Below are 15273 nucleotides of genomic sequence, written 5' to 3' on the forward strand. Positions count from 1 at the left end.
GCCAGTTTACATTCCAACCAGCAACATATGAGAGTGTTCACTTCACTTAACCAGCCTTGGGTATAATTTTTCTATCTTTAAGTATGTGTTGACTGGAATGGCAAAATGGCATTTTATCTTTGTTACTTATAAGAATGAAAGTTTTCCAAATGTTTGTGCACAGTTAACATTATGTCGTGGTTAGGTGCTGTTGAGTTGATTTCGACTCATATCGACCCAATGTACAGAGTAGAACTGCACCATATATTTTCTTGGCTGTAATCTGTATGGGAGCAGATTACCAAGTCTTTCTCCTATGGAGCCTCTGGGTAGGTTCAAACCGTCAGCCTTTTAGTTACCAGCCAGGTGCTTAACCATTGTGCAACCAGGGCTCCTTACAGTTAATATTATACATGAAAGCAATTCTTTTGTGAATTGTCCTTGCACAGTAACCTACTGAGGTCTTAAATTTTTACAATTAATTTGTACAATTTGTTTAATAATAATTGCCAGGGACTCCTCCCATTATTTTGCCTTTTGAGTTATTTTTATATACAGAAGCCTTTTGTTAGTCAAATGTGATTTTCTTTTGTAACGTTTTTTGCCTTTTTAAAACTTGTACAGCCCATCCTCCTGTAGAGTGCAGACCTTGCTTTACAGAGAGTTCAAAGCCAAGCCACAACTGAGCTGCTCAAATAACATTTAAAAATTGCGAATGAGTAGAACTTAGTGTAATGACCACCTACTGCAATGACCTTCTCAGAAGCTCATTTTTATTTCTCTTTTTGTATTCTCGGACCCAGGATATTCACTATTAACTGTCTAGGAAAGATCCCTCTTGTGCAAAGGTGCTGCCCAGGGCTTCCAGAACTACAATGGAGGAGGAACCTGGGGAGAAACCTGGTCTGGATTGGTCCACTGCTCCCAGGGACTTCCAATTTTATCACATGGATCTGTATGACTCTGAAGACAGATTGCAGATCTTCCCAGAAGGAAACACTAGAATGAGAAGAGAAGTAGTTCAAGCTGAAATGACCAAGGAGCCAAGAGCAGCAGCAAAAGGTAGGGCTCAAAGAGATCTTCAAGAGGAGGTGGATGAACTTGCTCATTTATATGGACTTGAAGATGATCACGAGTTAGGAGATGAGTTTGTTGGTGAAAACACACTCAGGGCGGGTGTTTCAGAATACCCTCCTTACGTGATGAAGAGGAGAGAGTCAGCGAGGGAGCAGAGAGACTGGCGATTTGGTGGAGAGGCAACCGAGGCCGAGGACCTGAGCTTTGGAGGGTGGGGCTCGAGAGGCCAGTGCCAGGACTTGAGGGAAGCCTATAGGTACACACGTGGCCGGTCCAGTGAGGAGTATGAATGCTATGTCATCCCAGAGGAGGAGGATGAGGAAGAAGCTCCCGACATCTTTTGTGTCACTTGCAAAACTCCAATAAGAGCTTGTGAGAAGGTTTTGGATGAACACAAGGGACATGAGGTGACTCCACTCGATAAAGCACTGGAAAACGCCAAGGTAAATAGGCCTCCTTAGTTCTTCCTCTTGATAATACATTTGTATCTCAATTATATCATCAGGGGATAAATTTAATACACTTTCTATAAAAAAGAGAGAAAAAACATCGAATTAAAGACTTCTTGTGATCCTCTGTTTGATAGGATGAAATTCACAAAAACATGTTCAAATTGGAAAGGCAGATTATTGAGATGGAAAATTTTGCAAGTCATTTGGAGGAGGTTTTCATCACTGTGGAGGTAAGAGTATGCTTAATTACCTTGTCATCCACACGTTGCTGCCATCATTGGCTGAGTCGACAGCTATTTCTGTTATAGGTTGTTGTTGTTAGGTGCCATCAAGTCAATTTTTGACTCATGGTGACCCCGTGTGACTGAGTAAAACTGCCCCATGGGGTTTTCTTGGCTGTGATCTTTACAGAACCAGATCACCAGTTCTTTCTTCCCTGGAGCCAGTGAGTGGTTTTGAACTGCCAACCTTTCAGTTAGCAGTCAAGTGCTTAACCATTGCTCCAGCAGGGCTCCTTTGTTATATGTTAGAGAATCTATTTTCTTAGAACATGAGGTATCACCGGTGGGGAGCCTTTCCTGACTGCCCCATACCCACACCCCTTCTTCTGGCCTCCCATAGCACTTTGGGCATATACCTCATGGAACAAATTACCTGTTTATATTCCCTACTGAACTACGAACTCTCAGAAGTTGGAGGCTGGGTCTTCTTTGTCTTTATATCCCTAGTCCTACTACAGAGTATGTTTCAGGATAGGCATTTTATATGTTTGTTGAATGGATAATGCTGAAATTTTCCAATCACGATCCTTCACCTTCATTAGCATCTTTCTCCTCATGCTCCTTACACGCAAATCACCAATTGCACGTGGCTTAGACCCCTATTCTAACAAAGATGATTTTAAGATGGCGTTATCAAGCAGAAGCCCCTCATTTGAACTTAGGCAGTAAAGAGGCAAATGGCTTTCTTTTATCTCATTTTTTTTTGTGCTAATATCTCAATCACTGAGAGAACCCCTTGGATGCTATTTGATGCTACCGGCTTGTGTAGCTGGAGATATTGGGGTTCCATGTAGTTTCCCTGTTCTCAGGGTTAATTCTAGGCTGTTGGAGATACTTGCAGTATTCACTACATGAAGTTATGTGTGGACCATCAAGCAGTTTTCAGTTGTTTTAATAGCCAATGTACCCAATTCTGCCTGTTAATGCCACTCAAACACAAACATATTTTTAGCTGTGTATGGACTTTAAAAGATAAGTTTACATGTTGTCTTTGCCTATTTAGGAATTTCCAGACTTCCCTGAGAGATCAGTAAGAAATTTAAGAATCTAGGGTCAGAATTCCCATCCTTTGAAGGCCCCTCTCCATTGCAACCCTAACATGGGGAAGAATGTGAGCTCTTGAGTCAAGGGACAAAGTTTCAAAACTTAACTACTGAAACAGAAGCTGCTGCTCTGTCACTTATGCCCACTGGTCATTATTTGAGTCCCTGGAGTGACACAGAACAAGATGAGTCCCTTTTTCATGGACCAGCTTGGACAAAGCATTGCAAGACACCCATCCTGTCTTTGATAAGTGTTACTTATTTTTCATAAAATTAATAAGTTTCTGTGCCTGTCACCAAACATGTCAGAGTTCCCGGGTATGTCTTAGGAAGTATGTCACATACCACTATGATACCAGAACTCAGTCTAGCCTTCCAGATGAAAAAGAGCAGGGCTGAGAGCCATAGGACTCCCCTTTCCACTCCTTTCCTGTGATGCTGTACTTCTATTAATGTAGCCTCAGATTGTATCAACAGAAGCACCTCACATAGATTAACTAAGCCCCAGGACCCTTTTCCAGGAATCTAGATCTTTGTTACCCCTGATACTAAAAGGGAGAGAGCTATTACACTGTGGAAGGCACAGAGAAGGCACAGCCCTTTCCCCTCCAAGGACAAAACTCCTTACACTCTGCTCTGTCAGATCACAGATTGGAGTAAAGTGTCTTCACCATCAGGAAGGACTCTGAGGTCATCCTTTCATTTTCAACAATGGAAGGTCATCTATTGCTTTTCCCTCTTTTCCACCATTCTATCAGGTCTTATGCATATAACAGGTGCTCAGTAAATACTCCTTGAATGATTGATACAACTCCCTTCTTTGGAAATGCCCTTGTCATTTGATGAGGATGATATCAGTCAGAACCTACAGTGCTTTCCTGGGCTTCCAAGCTGAGTAATAGGGAGTCAGGATGCTCTAATTAATATTTCTCACCCACTGTGCTCCAGGATTAAGTATTGTCACAACCCTTCCTCAGCCATCCTGCATTTTCTCATCTATTAGGTAGACCCACCTGGCAATGACCCTTATTCCCTTTTGCCTTTATCTCTTCCCTGGTTGATGAGGGTCTGTGTGATCCTGGTGTTTGTATGATCCAAGCATCAGGGAACAGAGGTGAGCAACATGAGATGTCAAGGGCTCAGAAAAAAGATAGGACAAACATTTCTGATGGCAGGCTGACTCTTCACTGATAATCTCCCTGGTCCATTGTTGTGTTGATGGGAGGTGGTTAACCTGGAAGAGGATTGCCAAATGCTGCCAGGAAAGAAAGCAGGACTTCATGTTAAGATTAACCCCAGAGTACTAGGCTGAAGACTCCTGTGTCCTAGCTCCCTCAGGGTCTACCCCAGCATCCTGAAGGAGGATGATAAGGCTGAGGGGCTAAAACAGCCCTGGACAGATGCACTTTCTAATGACTGTGGCTGACACACCACATGCACAGAAATGATGACTGAGGTCAACTGTCTTGCAGGAGAATTTTGGAAGACAAGAACAAAACTTTGAGTCACATTACAATGAAATCTTAGAAACACTTGCTCAAAAATATGAAGAAAAAATACAAGCTCTGGGGGAGAAAAAGAAAGAGAAGCTGGAAGCCTTGTATGGTCAGCTGGTCAGCTGTGGAGAAAATCTTGAAACCTGTAAAGAACTGATGGAAACGGTAGAGGAGATGTGTCATGAGGAGAAGGTCGATTTCATAAAGGTCAGTAATGAAATGCAAAGAAAAGAAATGAAATAATGAACTGGAATGACAGTTAGGGCTGGGGTAGGCTAGGTTGTCCTCTTCCCACCTGGTGGTGTCAGAACTGATGTTGACAGTCAGCATCCATTTGATTCCTTTGGATGTTCATGATGGTGAAGTTGTCACCCTCTCTCTCAGCATAGCTACACCGTGAGTGGCAGAGAAGGCTCACAAGTTGCTGACCCATTCCTTCTACCGTTGCTGAGGTAACAGCAGAGTCTTTGCCCCTCTGTTCTGGTTACCCACAGACCTGTCCCCTCATCCTAGAGCTGAGCAAAGACAGCGCCCTGAGACTTTTCTGGCCACCTCAGATAGCCCTTTAGAGCTCTGAGGAGAAAGTTGTCCAGGCTAAAAAGGCACATCAAATTTCCCAGATACAAGTGTGTTGTTGTTGTCATTAGCTGCCATCAAGTTGGCCCCCATTATGGCAACCCCATGCACAACGGAATTGGACCATTGTGATCCATAGAGTTTTCACTCGCTGATTTTCAGACATAGATTGCCAGGCCTTTCTTCCCAGTTTGTCTTAGTCTGGAAGCTCCACTGAATCCTGTTCAGCATCATAGCAACACACAAGCCTCCACTGACAGGCAGGTGGTGGCTGCACTTGAGGTGCCTTGGCCGGGAATCAGACCCCGGACTCCCACATAGAAGGTGAGAATTCTACCACCGAACGACTACTGTCCTCTAGTTAAAAATGTACAAGCTCTAAGTCTTACTTCATAAACTCAGAAATGCATAAAATGCATTAATTTTCTCAAAATCACAAAGCCCTTACGCAGCTGGCTGTGGGAGTTTCAGTCTCAGAACGGGAGTCCCCTTTCTTCACGAGGTCCCACAGGAATATGGGGGCAGATGTGGTGTCAGGACGTGGGGGAGGGACCCGAAACTTCCATATTTCTGTGGCTGTCAAGTGTGGCCCCTCATTCTTCATACCTCAAAGTCCAGCAGCCTCTCCTTCCTGCCGTGCCTGGGGGGAAGGACCCATGACTAAAGCAGGAAAGAGATTTGGCACCGTTAGAGCCATACATGCCTTTTGAACCAGGTTCCACTGTAGATCAACGACATAATCCAGGATGAGGAAAAAGTAATATACATAAAGATGTTCTTCTCACCATTATTTATAATGGCGAAAAATGGAAAACAACCAAAATATCCAACAATGAAGGAACAGCTAAGTAAATGATGGAGTTTCCACTCATTGCACTGTTATGCAGTCTTTCCCGTTGATGGTCCAGAAGACCATTTGTCCTGTGGAAAGAGCTTACAAAATGTTGACGGGAAAAAGCAGCAGATATAAACTATGTGGCTGCAAGTGCAATCACATAAAATATGGAAGAAAATGCACAGGTGATGAGATATGGCTGATTACTTCAGGCTGGTTTTTTTCTTTTCCTTTAATTCTAAGTTTTAAAAACATCCTTATATTACTATCTAGTTTGAGAAAGAAATTTATTTCCAAAGACAATTTAACATGTTCTCCTTTTCTGTTCCTTTTAGGATGCAGTGATTATGGCTGACAGGTAATACTTTTGTTCTGACATGTATTTTATTTTCCACCTCTAGATATCCAGATTTGCTACATGATTTCCAGCCATAAAGGTCAGCTGTTCAAATCCACCAGCTGCTCCTTGGAAACCCTATAGGGTCACTAGGAGTTGGAACTGACTCGACGGCAATGGATTTGGTTTCAATGGATTTATATGATTACAGTTTCAGCTTTTGTGTCTGACCTTAAGAATAAAATAGTACTGGCTTTGGAATGGAGGCTTCTTAGATGGTGTGGGTTCATGAGGAGCCTCTAGTCTCAAATGTCAAAACCTCAAGGCTGGAAGAGAGTGTATGGTGAGGCCCAGCCAGCAAGCCTAAGGTCAGATCGCCTCTGCAAGTCACTTGTTTGACCTCGGAGGGAACTGAATCTGGAGAGGCTGTGACTGCCCAGACTCTTGGGGCCAGAGAAAGCACACATGTTTTTAGAGTCAGTCAGACAGGAGTTCAAATCTTGCTACCACTATGACATTGGACAAGTCAACTCCTTATCTACAAACAGGGATAGTTTTGCAATCAGTAAATAAGACAATGTTTGTAAAGCAACATGAACATAGAAGGTCAAAGATACAAGGGTTAAGAGATGAGTTTTGGCAAAAGACAGACTTGGTTTCAACTCTGCCTTTGCCCTTGCAAACCCTCTGACTGCTGGGAAGCAGGTCCATGGAGACCCAGAGCCCTATGCCACAGTCAGCAATTTCACAGCACTTGGCCATGTGAAAAGGAAGCCCCATAGAGTCTGAGCCTTAGCATGTGCCCTCTGAATGGCTTGGGGCCTGGGGTGGCGTGGGCATGGAATTTTCCATGGTCGGCACTTCAAGGATCTTCCAGAGGGTGTGGATCTGGATTCCATGGTCAGGAACCCCTCAGACACACCCCTGTCTCTGCTCCTTCCCCTGAAAGGCACAAACCAACCCCACCCACCCCTACTGATGACCTTTTAGGTCAGTCACCAAAGCAGATGGTAGAAGGCAGCCAACAACATGTTAAAATAAAGAAAACAGTTCAGCAAAGAGGCCCTCTTCCTTTATTCCTAGTGACCCAGCACTACAGACATACTCTAAGGAGAATGCCCCTCCATTCTTGTGAATCTGTCTTTTTATACCAACAGACTTGGGAAATTTCTGAAAACAAAAACAGACGTGGAACTTTCTACCCAGCCTGACTTTGAAGACCAGAACTTGGACTTCTCAGACGTGGAGCAGCTGATGGATTCCATTAACATCATCCCAGGTGCATAGCTTACATCCAAACCAAACCAATTGCCTTCAAGTTGACTCCAAGTCATGCAAACCCCATGTGTATCAGAGTAGAACTGTGCTCCGTAAGGTTTTCAATGGCTGATTTTTTCAGAGGTGCCTATGGGTAGACTTGAACCTCCAATCTTTCGGTTAGCAGCTAAATGTGTTATCTGTTTGCACCACCCAGGGATTCCACCCCTGTACATACTTCATAGCAATTTCAGATTTTTGTAAGCTCTAAGTAAAAAACTTCAAAGGCTAAAGAAATCATAAAGATTTAGAAACAGGTACTTTTTTCCCTGTAATTGTGTGGTTTTATTTTTATGTTTTGTAAGGGTTAGAACAGAGGCCATCTCCCAGAGGTAAGTGTCCACTTTCACTGTTTTAGGGCCTCAGTATTTGGCCCCAGGTACCATTAAAATGTGTTCCATTTGCAGCCCTCTCAGCTTCATAAGCACCTGCCTTCCTGCTGAATTTACACCAAGCAAGCAGCCAAATTTTTTTTCTTAAGTGTAATATTTATGTTCCTCCTGGAGAGAGGCAGGCTGATGTGTGAGAGTTTCAAAGTTGAGGTACCTAACTCCTATCAGAATGATAGGCCCAGGACTGAGCCTTGATTCCATCTTAGCTTTTACTTATTTCCCCTGTAACCCTTAAACCATTAGTCAGACTTAAGTATAAAACAAAGGTAAATTTTTTTCTCTGTGGTTAAACTAATGATGTGGAAAGAATGTTCCTGAGGGAGGGTCTTGACACAAGACCCTTATCAGGAACCCCCTCAGCAGCCATCAGAAAATGTTTTAAGATAATTACCTTGTGACCACGCTGTAAAACCCCCCTTAGTCATATATTTAAAGGAATCAATCCAAATAGCCCACATTCAATGTTTCCAACCAATCACTGTCAAGTCCCCCTACCCCCACCCCACTCCGAGTTGTCCCTCCTCCTTTTGGTTACCCAATCTCACAACTTCCAGTCAGATGTTGTATTTTATTTCATAAATATTCCTCTGTGTCTCTACCATTTTAGAGTGTTTGGTGAGATCAGACATGTCCCCCGTTCAACTGTTTTGAATCTTCAATAATCTCCTTTAACAGAGTATGATTTCTTACTTGTTGACACTGATCACATGCTTTTTGGTCACCTAGGAAGCTGTTTAGTATATAGAGCTGGGTGAGAATCCCAGTTCTGCCATTTTTAACTCTGTGACATTGAACAATTTACCTAACCTCTCTGAGCCTTGGTTTCCTCACCTGTAAAATGGACATTATAATGCCTCATGGGGACATGGTGAGACTTAAATGAAGAAATATATGTACAACACATCACACAGTAGTAGGTAACTGTTTAAAATATTACTGTGATTACTTATTTCTTACAATAATACTAGAATTCAGACTTCTTTATTCACTTTCCCTTCCTTATCAACACCCAACAATGTGATTGTAAACAATGTTGTGTATATCATTTCAATTTTTTCCTTTGCCTATATTTTTAAAATAAAAATGGGATCATGCTGGTTTTAATCTGCTTAATGAATCATGCTGTTTTATAATGTGCTTTTTTTTCAGCAATTATAATGAATATTTTCTCAAAAAGGTAAATTCTTCTCTAATATCATCTTAATGACTATATAAGAATTATATTACATGGAAGTACCTTAATTTGTTTATATTAGTCCTAAATTATTGTTGAAACATTCATTTCTAGATTTTTCATCATTACAAACCATCCTTAATAAATCTTTGGGGCCACTCTTAGACTCACTGGGTCAAAGGAAGATTTTACTGAGCTATGATGCCCATTGGATGGTCCTTTTCCCCTGTTAGGATAGTTCTCTACCACTTGTCTGTCAGTTTGTCGTACTGTGGTGGCTTGTGTGTTGCTATGATGCTGAAAGCTATGCCACCAGTATTTCAAATACCGACAGGGTCACCCATGGTGGACAGGTTTCAGCAGAGCTTCCAGATTAAGACAGATTAAGAAGGACCTGGCAGCCTACTTCTGAAAAAATTGGCCAGTAAAAACCTTATGAATAGCAAGGGAGCATTGTCTGATATACTGCCTGAAGATAAGCCCCTCAGGTTGGAAGGCACTCCAAATATGACTGGGGAAGAGCTGCCTCCTCAAAGTGGAGCCAGCCTTAATGATGTGCATGGGGTAAAGCTTTCAGGACTTTCATCTCCTGATTTGGCACAACTCAAAATGAGAAGAAACAGCTGCAAATATTCATTAATAATTGGAATGTGTAATGTACCGAGTATGAATCTAGGAAAATTGGAAGTCATCAAAAATGGGATGGAATGTATAACATTGATATACTAGGGGTTAGGGAGCTGAAATGGAATGGTATTGGCCATTTTGAATCAGAGATTCATATGGTCTACTATGCCAGGAATAACACATCAAAGAAGAATGGCATGGCATTCATCATTAAAAAGAATGTTTCAAGATCTATCCTGAAGTACAACACTGTCAGTGATAGGATAATATCCACATGCCTACAAGGAAGACCAGTTAATATGGCTATTATTCAAATTTACTTACCAACCACTAATGCCAAAGATGAAGATAATGAAGATTTTTACCAACTTATGCAGTCTGAAATTGATCGAACATGCAATCAGGATCCATTGATAATTACTGGTGATTGGAACAATAAAGTTGGAAACAAAGAAGGATCAGTAGTTGGAAAGTATGGCCTTGGTGATAGAAAGGATGACAGAGATCACATGATAGAATTTTGCAAGATCAATGACTTATTCATTGCAAATACTTGTTTTCACAACAGAAACAGTAACTATACATGTGGACCTATCAGATGGGGTACACAGAAATCAAATTGACTATGTCTGTGGAAACAGACAATGGAAAAGCTCGATATCTTCAGTCAGAAAAGGCCAGCGGCCAACTGCAGAACAGACAATTAATTGCTCATTTGCAAGTTCAAGTTGAAGCTGAAGAAAATTAGAACAAATTCATGAGAGTCAAAATATGATTGTGAGTATATCCCATCGGAATTTGGAGACTATCTCAAGAATAGATTTGACACATTGAACACTAATTACCAAAGACCAGATGAGTTGTGGAATGACATCAAGGACATCATACATGAAGAAAGCAAAAGGTCAGTAAAAAGACAGGAAAGAAAGAAAAGACCAAAACAGATGTCAGAAGAGACTCTGAAACTTGCTCTTGAATGTAAAGTAGCTAAAGCGAACAGAAGCAATGACGAAGTAAAAGAGCTGAACAGAAGATTTCCAAGGGCAGCTTGAGAAGACAAAGTAAAGTATTATCATGAAATATGCAAAGACCTGGAGTTAGAAAACCAAACGTGAAGAACACACTCAGCATTTCCCAAGCTGAAAGAACTGAAGAGAAAATTCAAGCCTGGAGTTGCAATTTCGAAGAATTCTATGGGCAAAACATTGAACAATACAGGAAGCATCAAAAGAAGATGGAAGGAATATACAATCACTGTACCAAAAAGAAATTGGTCAATATTCAACCATTTCAGGAGGTAGCATATGATCAAGAACGAATGGTATTGAAGGAAGAAGTTCAAGCTGCACTGAAGGCAATGGTGAGAAACAAGGCTCAAGGAATTGACAGAATACCAATTGAGATGTTTCAACAGACAGATGTAGCACTGGAGGTGCTCACTCGCCTATGCTAAGAAATTTGGAAGACAGCTACCTGGACAAATGACTGGAAGAGATCCATATTTGTACCCATTCCAAAGAAAAGTTATTGAACAGAATGCAGAAATTATTGAATAATATCATTAATATCACTCCTAAGTAAAATTTTGCTGAAGATAATTAACAGTTGCAGTAGTACATAGACAGGGAACTGTCAGAAAGTCAAGCCAAACTCAGAAGAGGATGTGGAATGAGGGATATCATTGCTGATGTCAGATGGATCTTGGCTGAAAGCAGAGAATACCAGAAAAATGTTTACCTGTGTATTATTGACTATGCAAAGGCATTCAGCTGTGTGAATGATAACAAATTATGGATAACATTGCGAAGAAGGGAAATTACAGAACACTTTTTTGTGCTCTTGCAGAACTGATACATAGACCAAGAGGCAGTCATTTGAACAGAACAAGGGGATACTCTGTGGTTTAAAATCCGGAGAGATGTGTGTCCAAGTTGTATCCTTTCACCATACTTACTCAATCTGTATGCTGAGCAAATAATCCAAGAAGTTGGACTCTGTGAAGAACAGGACATCTGGAATGGAGGAAGACTCGTTAACAACCTGCGATATGCAGATGACACAACCTTGCTTGCTGAAAGTGAAGAGGACTTGAAGCACTTACTGATGAAGATCAAAGACCACAGCCTTCAGTATGCATTATACGTCAATATAAAGAAAACAAAAATCCTCACAACTGGACCAATAAGCAACATCACGATAAATGGAGAAAAGCCTGATGTTGTAAAGGATTTCATTTTACTTGGATCCATAATCAGCACCCAGGGAAGTCAAGAAATCAAAGCACATATTGCATTGGGCAGATCTGCTGCAAAAGACGTCTTTGAAGTGTTGAAAAGCAGAGGTGTCACCTTGAAGACTAAGGTATGCCTGACCCAAGCCATGGTATTTTCAATTGTTTCATATGCATGTGAAAGCTGGACATTGAATAAGGCAGACCAAAAGAAGAACTGTTGCCTTTGAATTATGGTGTTGGTGAAGAATACTGAATACAGCATGGACTGCCAAAAGAATGAACAAGTATTTCTTGGAAGAAGTACAGCCAGAATGCTCCTTGGAAGTGAGGGTGGCAAGACTTTGTCTCATGTACTTTGGACATATTATCAGGACAGAGCAGTCCCTGGAAAAGGGCATCATGCTTTGTAAGGTAGAGGGTCAGTGAAAAAGAGGAGGACCTTCAAAAAGATGGATTGACACGGTGGCTGCAAATGGGCTCAAGCATAACGATTGTCAGGATGGTGCAGGACCAGGCAGTATTTCGTTCTGTTATAAATAGGGTCACTATGAGTTGGAACCAACTAGATGGCACCTAACAACAACAACAAAGATAATTCTGCCAAAATAATCAGGTCTGTTCATTTGGAGACCTCTTTCATAGCCACCACCTGTCTGTAAGTGGAGGCTTGCATTTTGCTATGATGTTGAACAGGTTTCAGAGATTTCAGACTAACACAGACGAGGAAGAGAGGCCCAGAAATCTACTTCTGAAAATTAGCCAGTGAAAACCCTATGGATCACAATGGTTTGATCCTATTGTGCACGGGGCTGCCATGAGTGGGGGCCTACTTGGCAGCAGGTAACAATAATCATTTGGAAGGAAAAGCACTATCAATCACATCAGTCCTTGAGAGACACTGACAGTTATTCTTCACCTCCTTGTGTCCAGACCCCTTGTGGACCCCCTCCCTCCTGCTTGCATCAGTTGCCTCCTGAGGGGTCTAACAACTCCCAGAGCCATCCCTCCCCTTGCACTCATCTTTTGGCGACAAGACTGTATAGAAGGGCATCTTCCATGCATCTAAAATTTGTCTTGTGGGGATATCAATTCCCTGTCTTCCTTTGTCATGTCATGGCCTTCTAGCCTGTCTTAGTCTGGGTTCTCTAATCTGTTGCCGTCAAGTCAATTCCAACTCATACTGACCCTATAGGACAGAGCAGAACTGCCCCATAGGGTTTCCAAGGAACAGCTGGTAGGTTTGAACTGCTGACCTTTTGGTTAGCAGCTGAGCTCTTAACCACTGCCCCACCAGGGCTCCATGGGTTCTCTAGAGGAGCAAAAACAGTGAAGCATATGTAAATACATAGAGAAATTTACTCGAAGGAAATGGCTCACACAGTTGTGGGGGCTGGCAAGTTCCAAATTTGTGGGTCAGTGACAAGTTGATGACCTCTGCTGGCTCAGGTGTTTGCAGGAGTTGATGAACCCAAAATCTGTAGGTCAGGCAGCAGGCCAGAGACTTCTGCAGACTTATGTCCCAAGAACCAGAGGTCAGGCAATGAGAAGAGTATGGAGTCAAGAAAGACAGCGAGTTTTGCCAGAACATTCATTTGTATACTGCGGGCAGGCCACACCCCCAAGGAAACACCCCCTTGAACTGATTGGCAGCTCACATCCGATGATCACAAAATGTAAAGTGATTACATAGTGTCTGCCAAACCACTGGGAATTATAGCCTAGCCATGTTAACAACATTAACCATCACACGGCTCCTGACCAGAAAGGAAAGGACTGAACACAGCAAAGGGAATTCCTTTAAGTTTAAGCTGTGCTCTTACTTGAACTGATTGAATTCAAGCTTTGATACTAAAGATATTCTTAAAAGCCTGGGATGGAGGGAGGTGTTTCCATGAGAAGAGAATTGTGGAGGAAAAACACTCCTTGATTTTCTTCTTGATTGTGTGTGTGTCTGTGTGGGGGTGGGGAAGGCCAAGGTATTAATCTACAGAGAAGAAAAAAATAAACTTGATAGACTCTGAAGAAGTTGGTTCTGAAAAGCACAATTGGCCAATCCCGACGTTCTCTCATTGTAACGTGGAAGATGGTTGCTGGGCAGCTCTGCCAGTAGAAGCAGGGTGTCCTTGTTGAAGGCTTCTTGCCCTTTGGCCACACCAGTACTGGGGGCAGTAGTGCTGTAGTCCTCATCATACTGTCTGTTCAGTTGGCATAGAAGGGCCAGAAAAGCCGCGACCTGGGGCAGGACTGACAGACTACCACTGTCACTGCCCACTCTTCCCTGAGGGTTCGTGGATTTGTCAGAGCAGGAATGGATTACTGGTCATTCCTTGCAGGCTCATGGTTGGAGGTTTTGCCTTCCCTTCCCTGTCCACTCTGGGCAGGCTACCTCTTCCATGCCCAAAGGCCACAAATGGGAAGTGGCAAGTGGTCCTGTGGAAGGGCCTGCTCCCATCCCATACTTCTACTTAAGGCTTCTCATTTGTTTCTAGTTTTTCCCCTCCTTTTCCTTTTCTAGCTCCTTCTGCACCAGTGATAAACCCACAGGCCCCAAACTCAGCCACAGGCTCCTCAGTCCGAGTGTGCTGGAGCTTATACTCTGATGACACTGTGGAGAGCTACCAGCTGTCCTGCCGGCCAGTGCGAGATGGCTCGCCCCAGGAGGACCAGGCAGGTGAGGCTCTGCCAGAACGCAGTCCCGCTCACAGACACCTGGGCCCTACCTTCCTGGCAGTTGGGAAAATGAAGGTGGGCTGGATCTGCAAACCCAGCTCCATGGAGCTGTTGTGATCTGGGAATCACAAGGAGTTCTGTTTGGCCCAAGGGTGGGATGCAGCCAGGTAAATAGCAGTGGCAGAAAGGGCTGGGAGTTGTGGCTTGACTGGGGGGTGGGGGGGGGGGCCAGGTGGGCATGAGGCCAGGCTAAGGGCTTTGGAATGTATCTACAGGCCAGCAGGTCAGAGTTGTGCTTGGGATGGGTATCTCGCCACGCAGTGTACAGGAAGGACTGGGGATGCCCCTTGCTGGCAGGGCTCGAGCAGTCCCTGGCTATGAGTTTCAGCAGCTCCAGCATGATCTTCTCAGAGCAATCCCGTGTTACAGGAGAAAGTAGAGGGCTGGTCTGCAGACCCCCATGAAGGATGAGGGGCCTCTGCTGCCTGGAAGATGTGCTGATGACCAGATCCACATTCCCAGATCACAACAGTTCATGGGAATGGTCTCTGGCCACCATTCCAGACAGCCCCTGGACCATCATCTTCCCAGGGAATGGGGCTGGTTGGCGTGGGGCTAGTGTTGGGGTAACCCTCCCCAACCCCAATAATCAAGAAACCATTCTCCTGTTGAGAAACACAAGGGCCCCAGCTGAGCATCTGAAGGGACCAGGGGATCAGGACCAGCCTAGCAGGACCTGTGCTGTGTGTATGGAGTCAGGCTGGAAAGGGACTTATAGATCTCC

At 43.3% G+C, this 15273-nt stretch overlaps 1 protein-coding gene across 2 annotated transcripts in view; it reads left to right on the forward strand.

Annotated features, from left to right (window-relative positions):
* Positions 1 to 854: 854 nt before the first annotated feature.
* Positions 855 to 15273, forward strand: part of FSD2 (fibronectin type III and SPRY domain containing 2) — a 29359-nt gene continuing 14940 nt past the window's right edge. For both annotated transcript variants that reach the window (XM_049905713.1, XM_049905714.1), the window contains exons 1-6: positions 855 to 1499; positions 1643 to 1738; positions 4305 to 4535; positions 6075 to 6097; positions 7234 to 7355; positions 14335 to 14490. In XM_049905713.1, coding sequence (XP_049761670.1) covers positions 855 to 1499; positions 1643 to 1738; positions 4305 to 4535; positions 6075 to 6097; positions 7234 to 7355; positions 14335 to 14490 — 1273 coding nt within the window. The remainder of the gene's footprint in view (positions 1500 to 1642; positions 1739 to 4304; positions 4536 to 6074; positions 6098 to 7233; positions 7356 to 14334; positions 14491 to 15273) is intronic.

This window comes from Elephas maximus, chromosome 13, assembly GCF_024166365.1.
Source record: "Elephas maximus indicus isolate mEleMax1 chromosome 13, mEleMax1 primary haplotype, whole genome shotgun sequence".
NCBI classification, from domain to species: Eukaryota; Metazoa; Chordata; class Mammalia; order Proboscidea; family Elephantidae; genus Elephas; species Elephas maximus.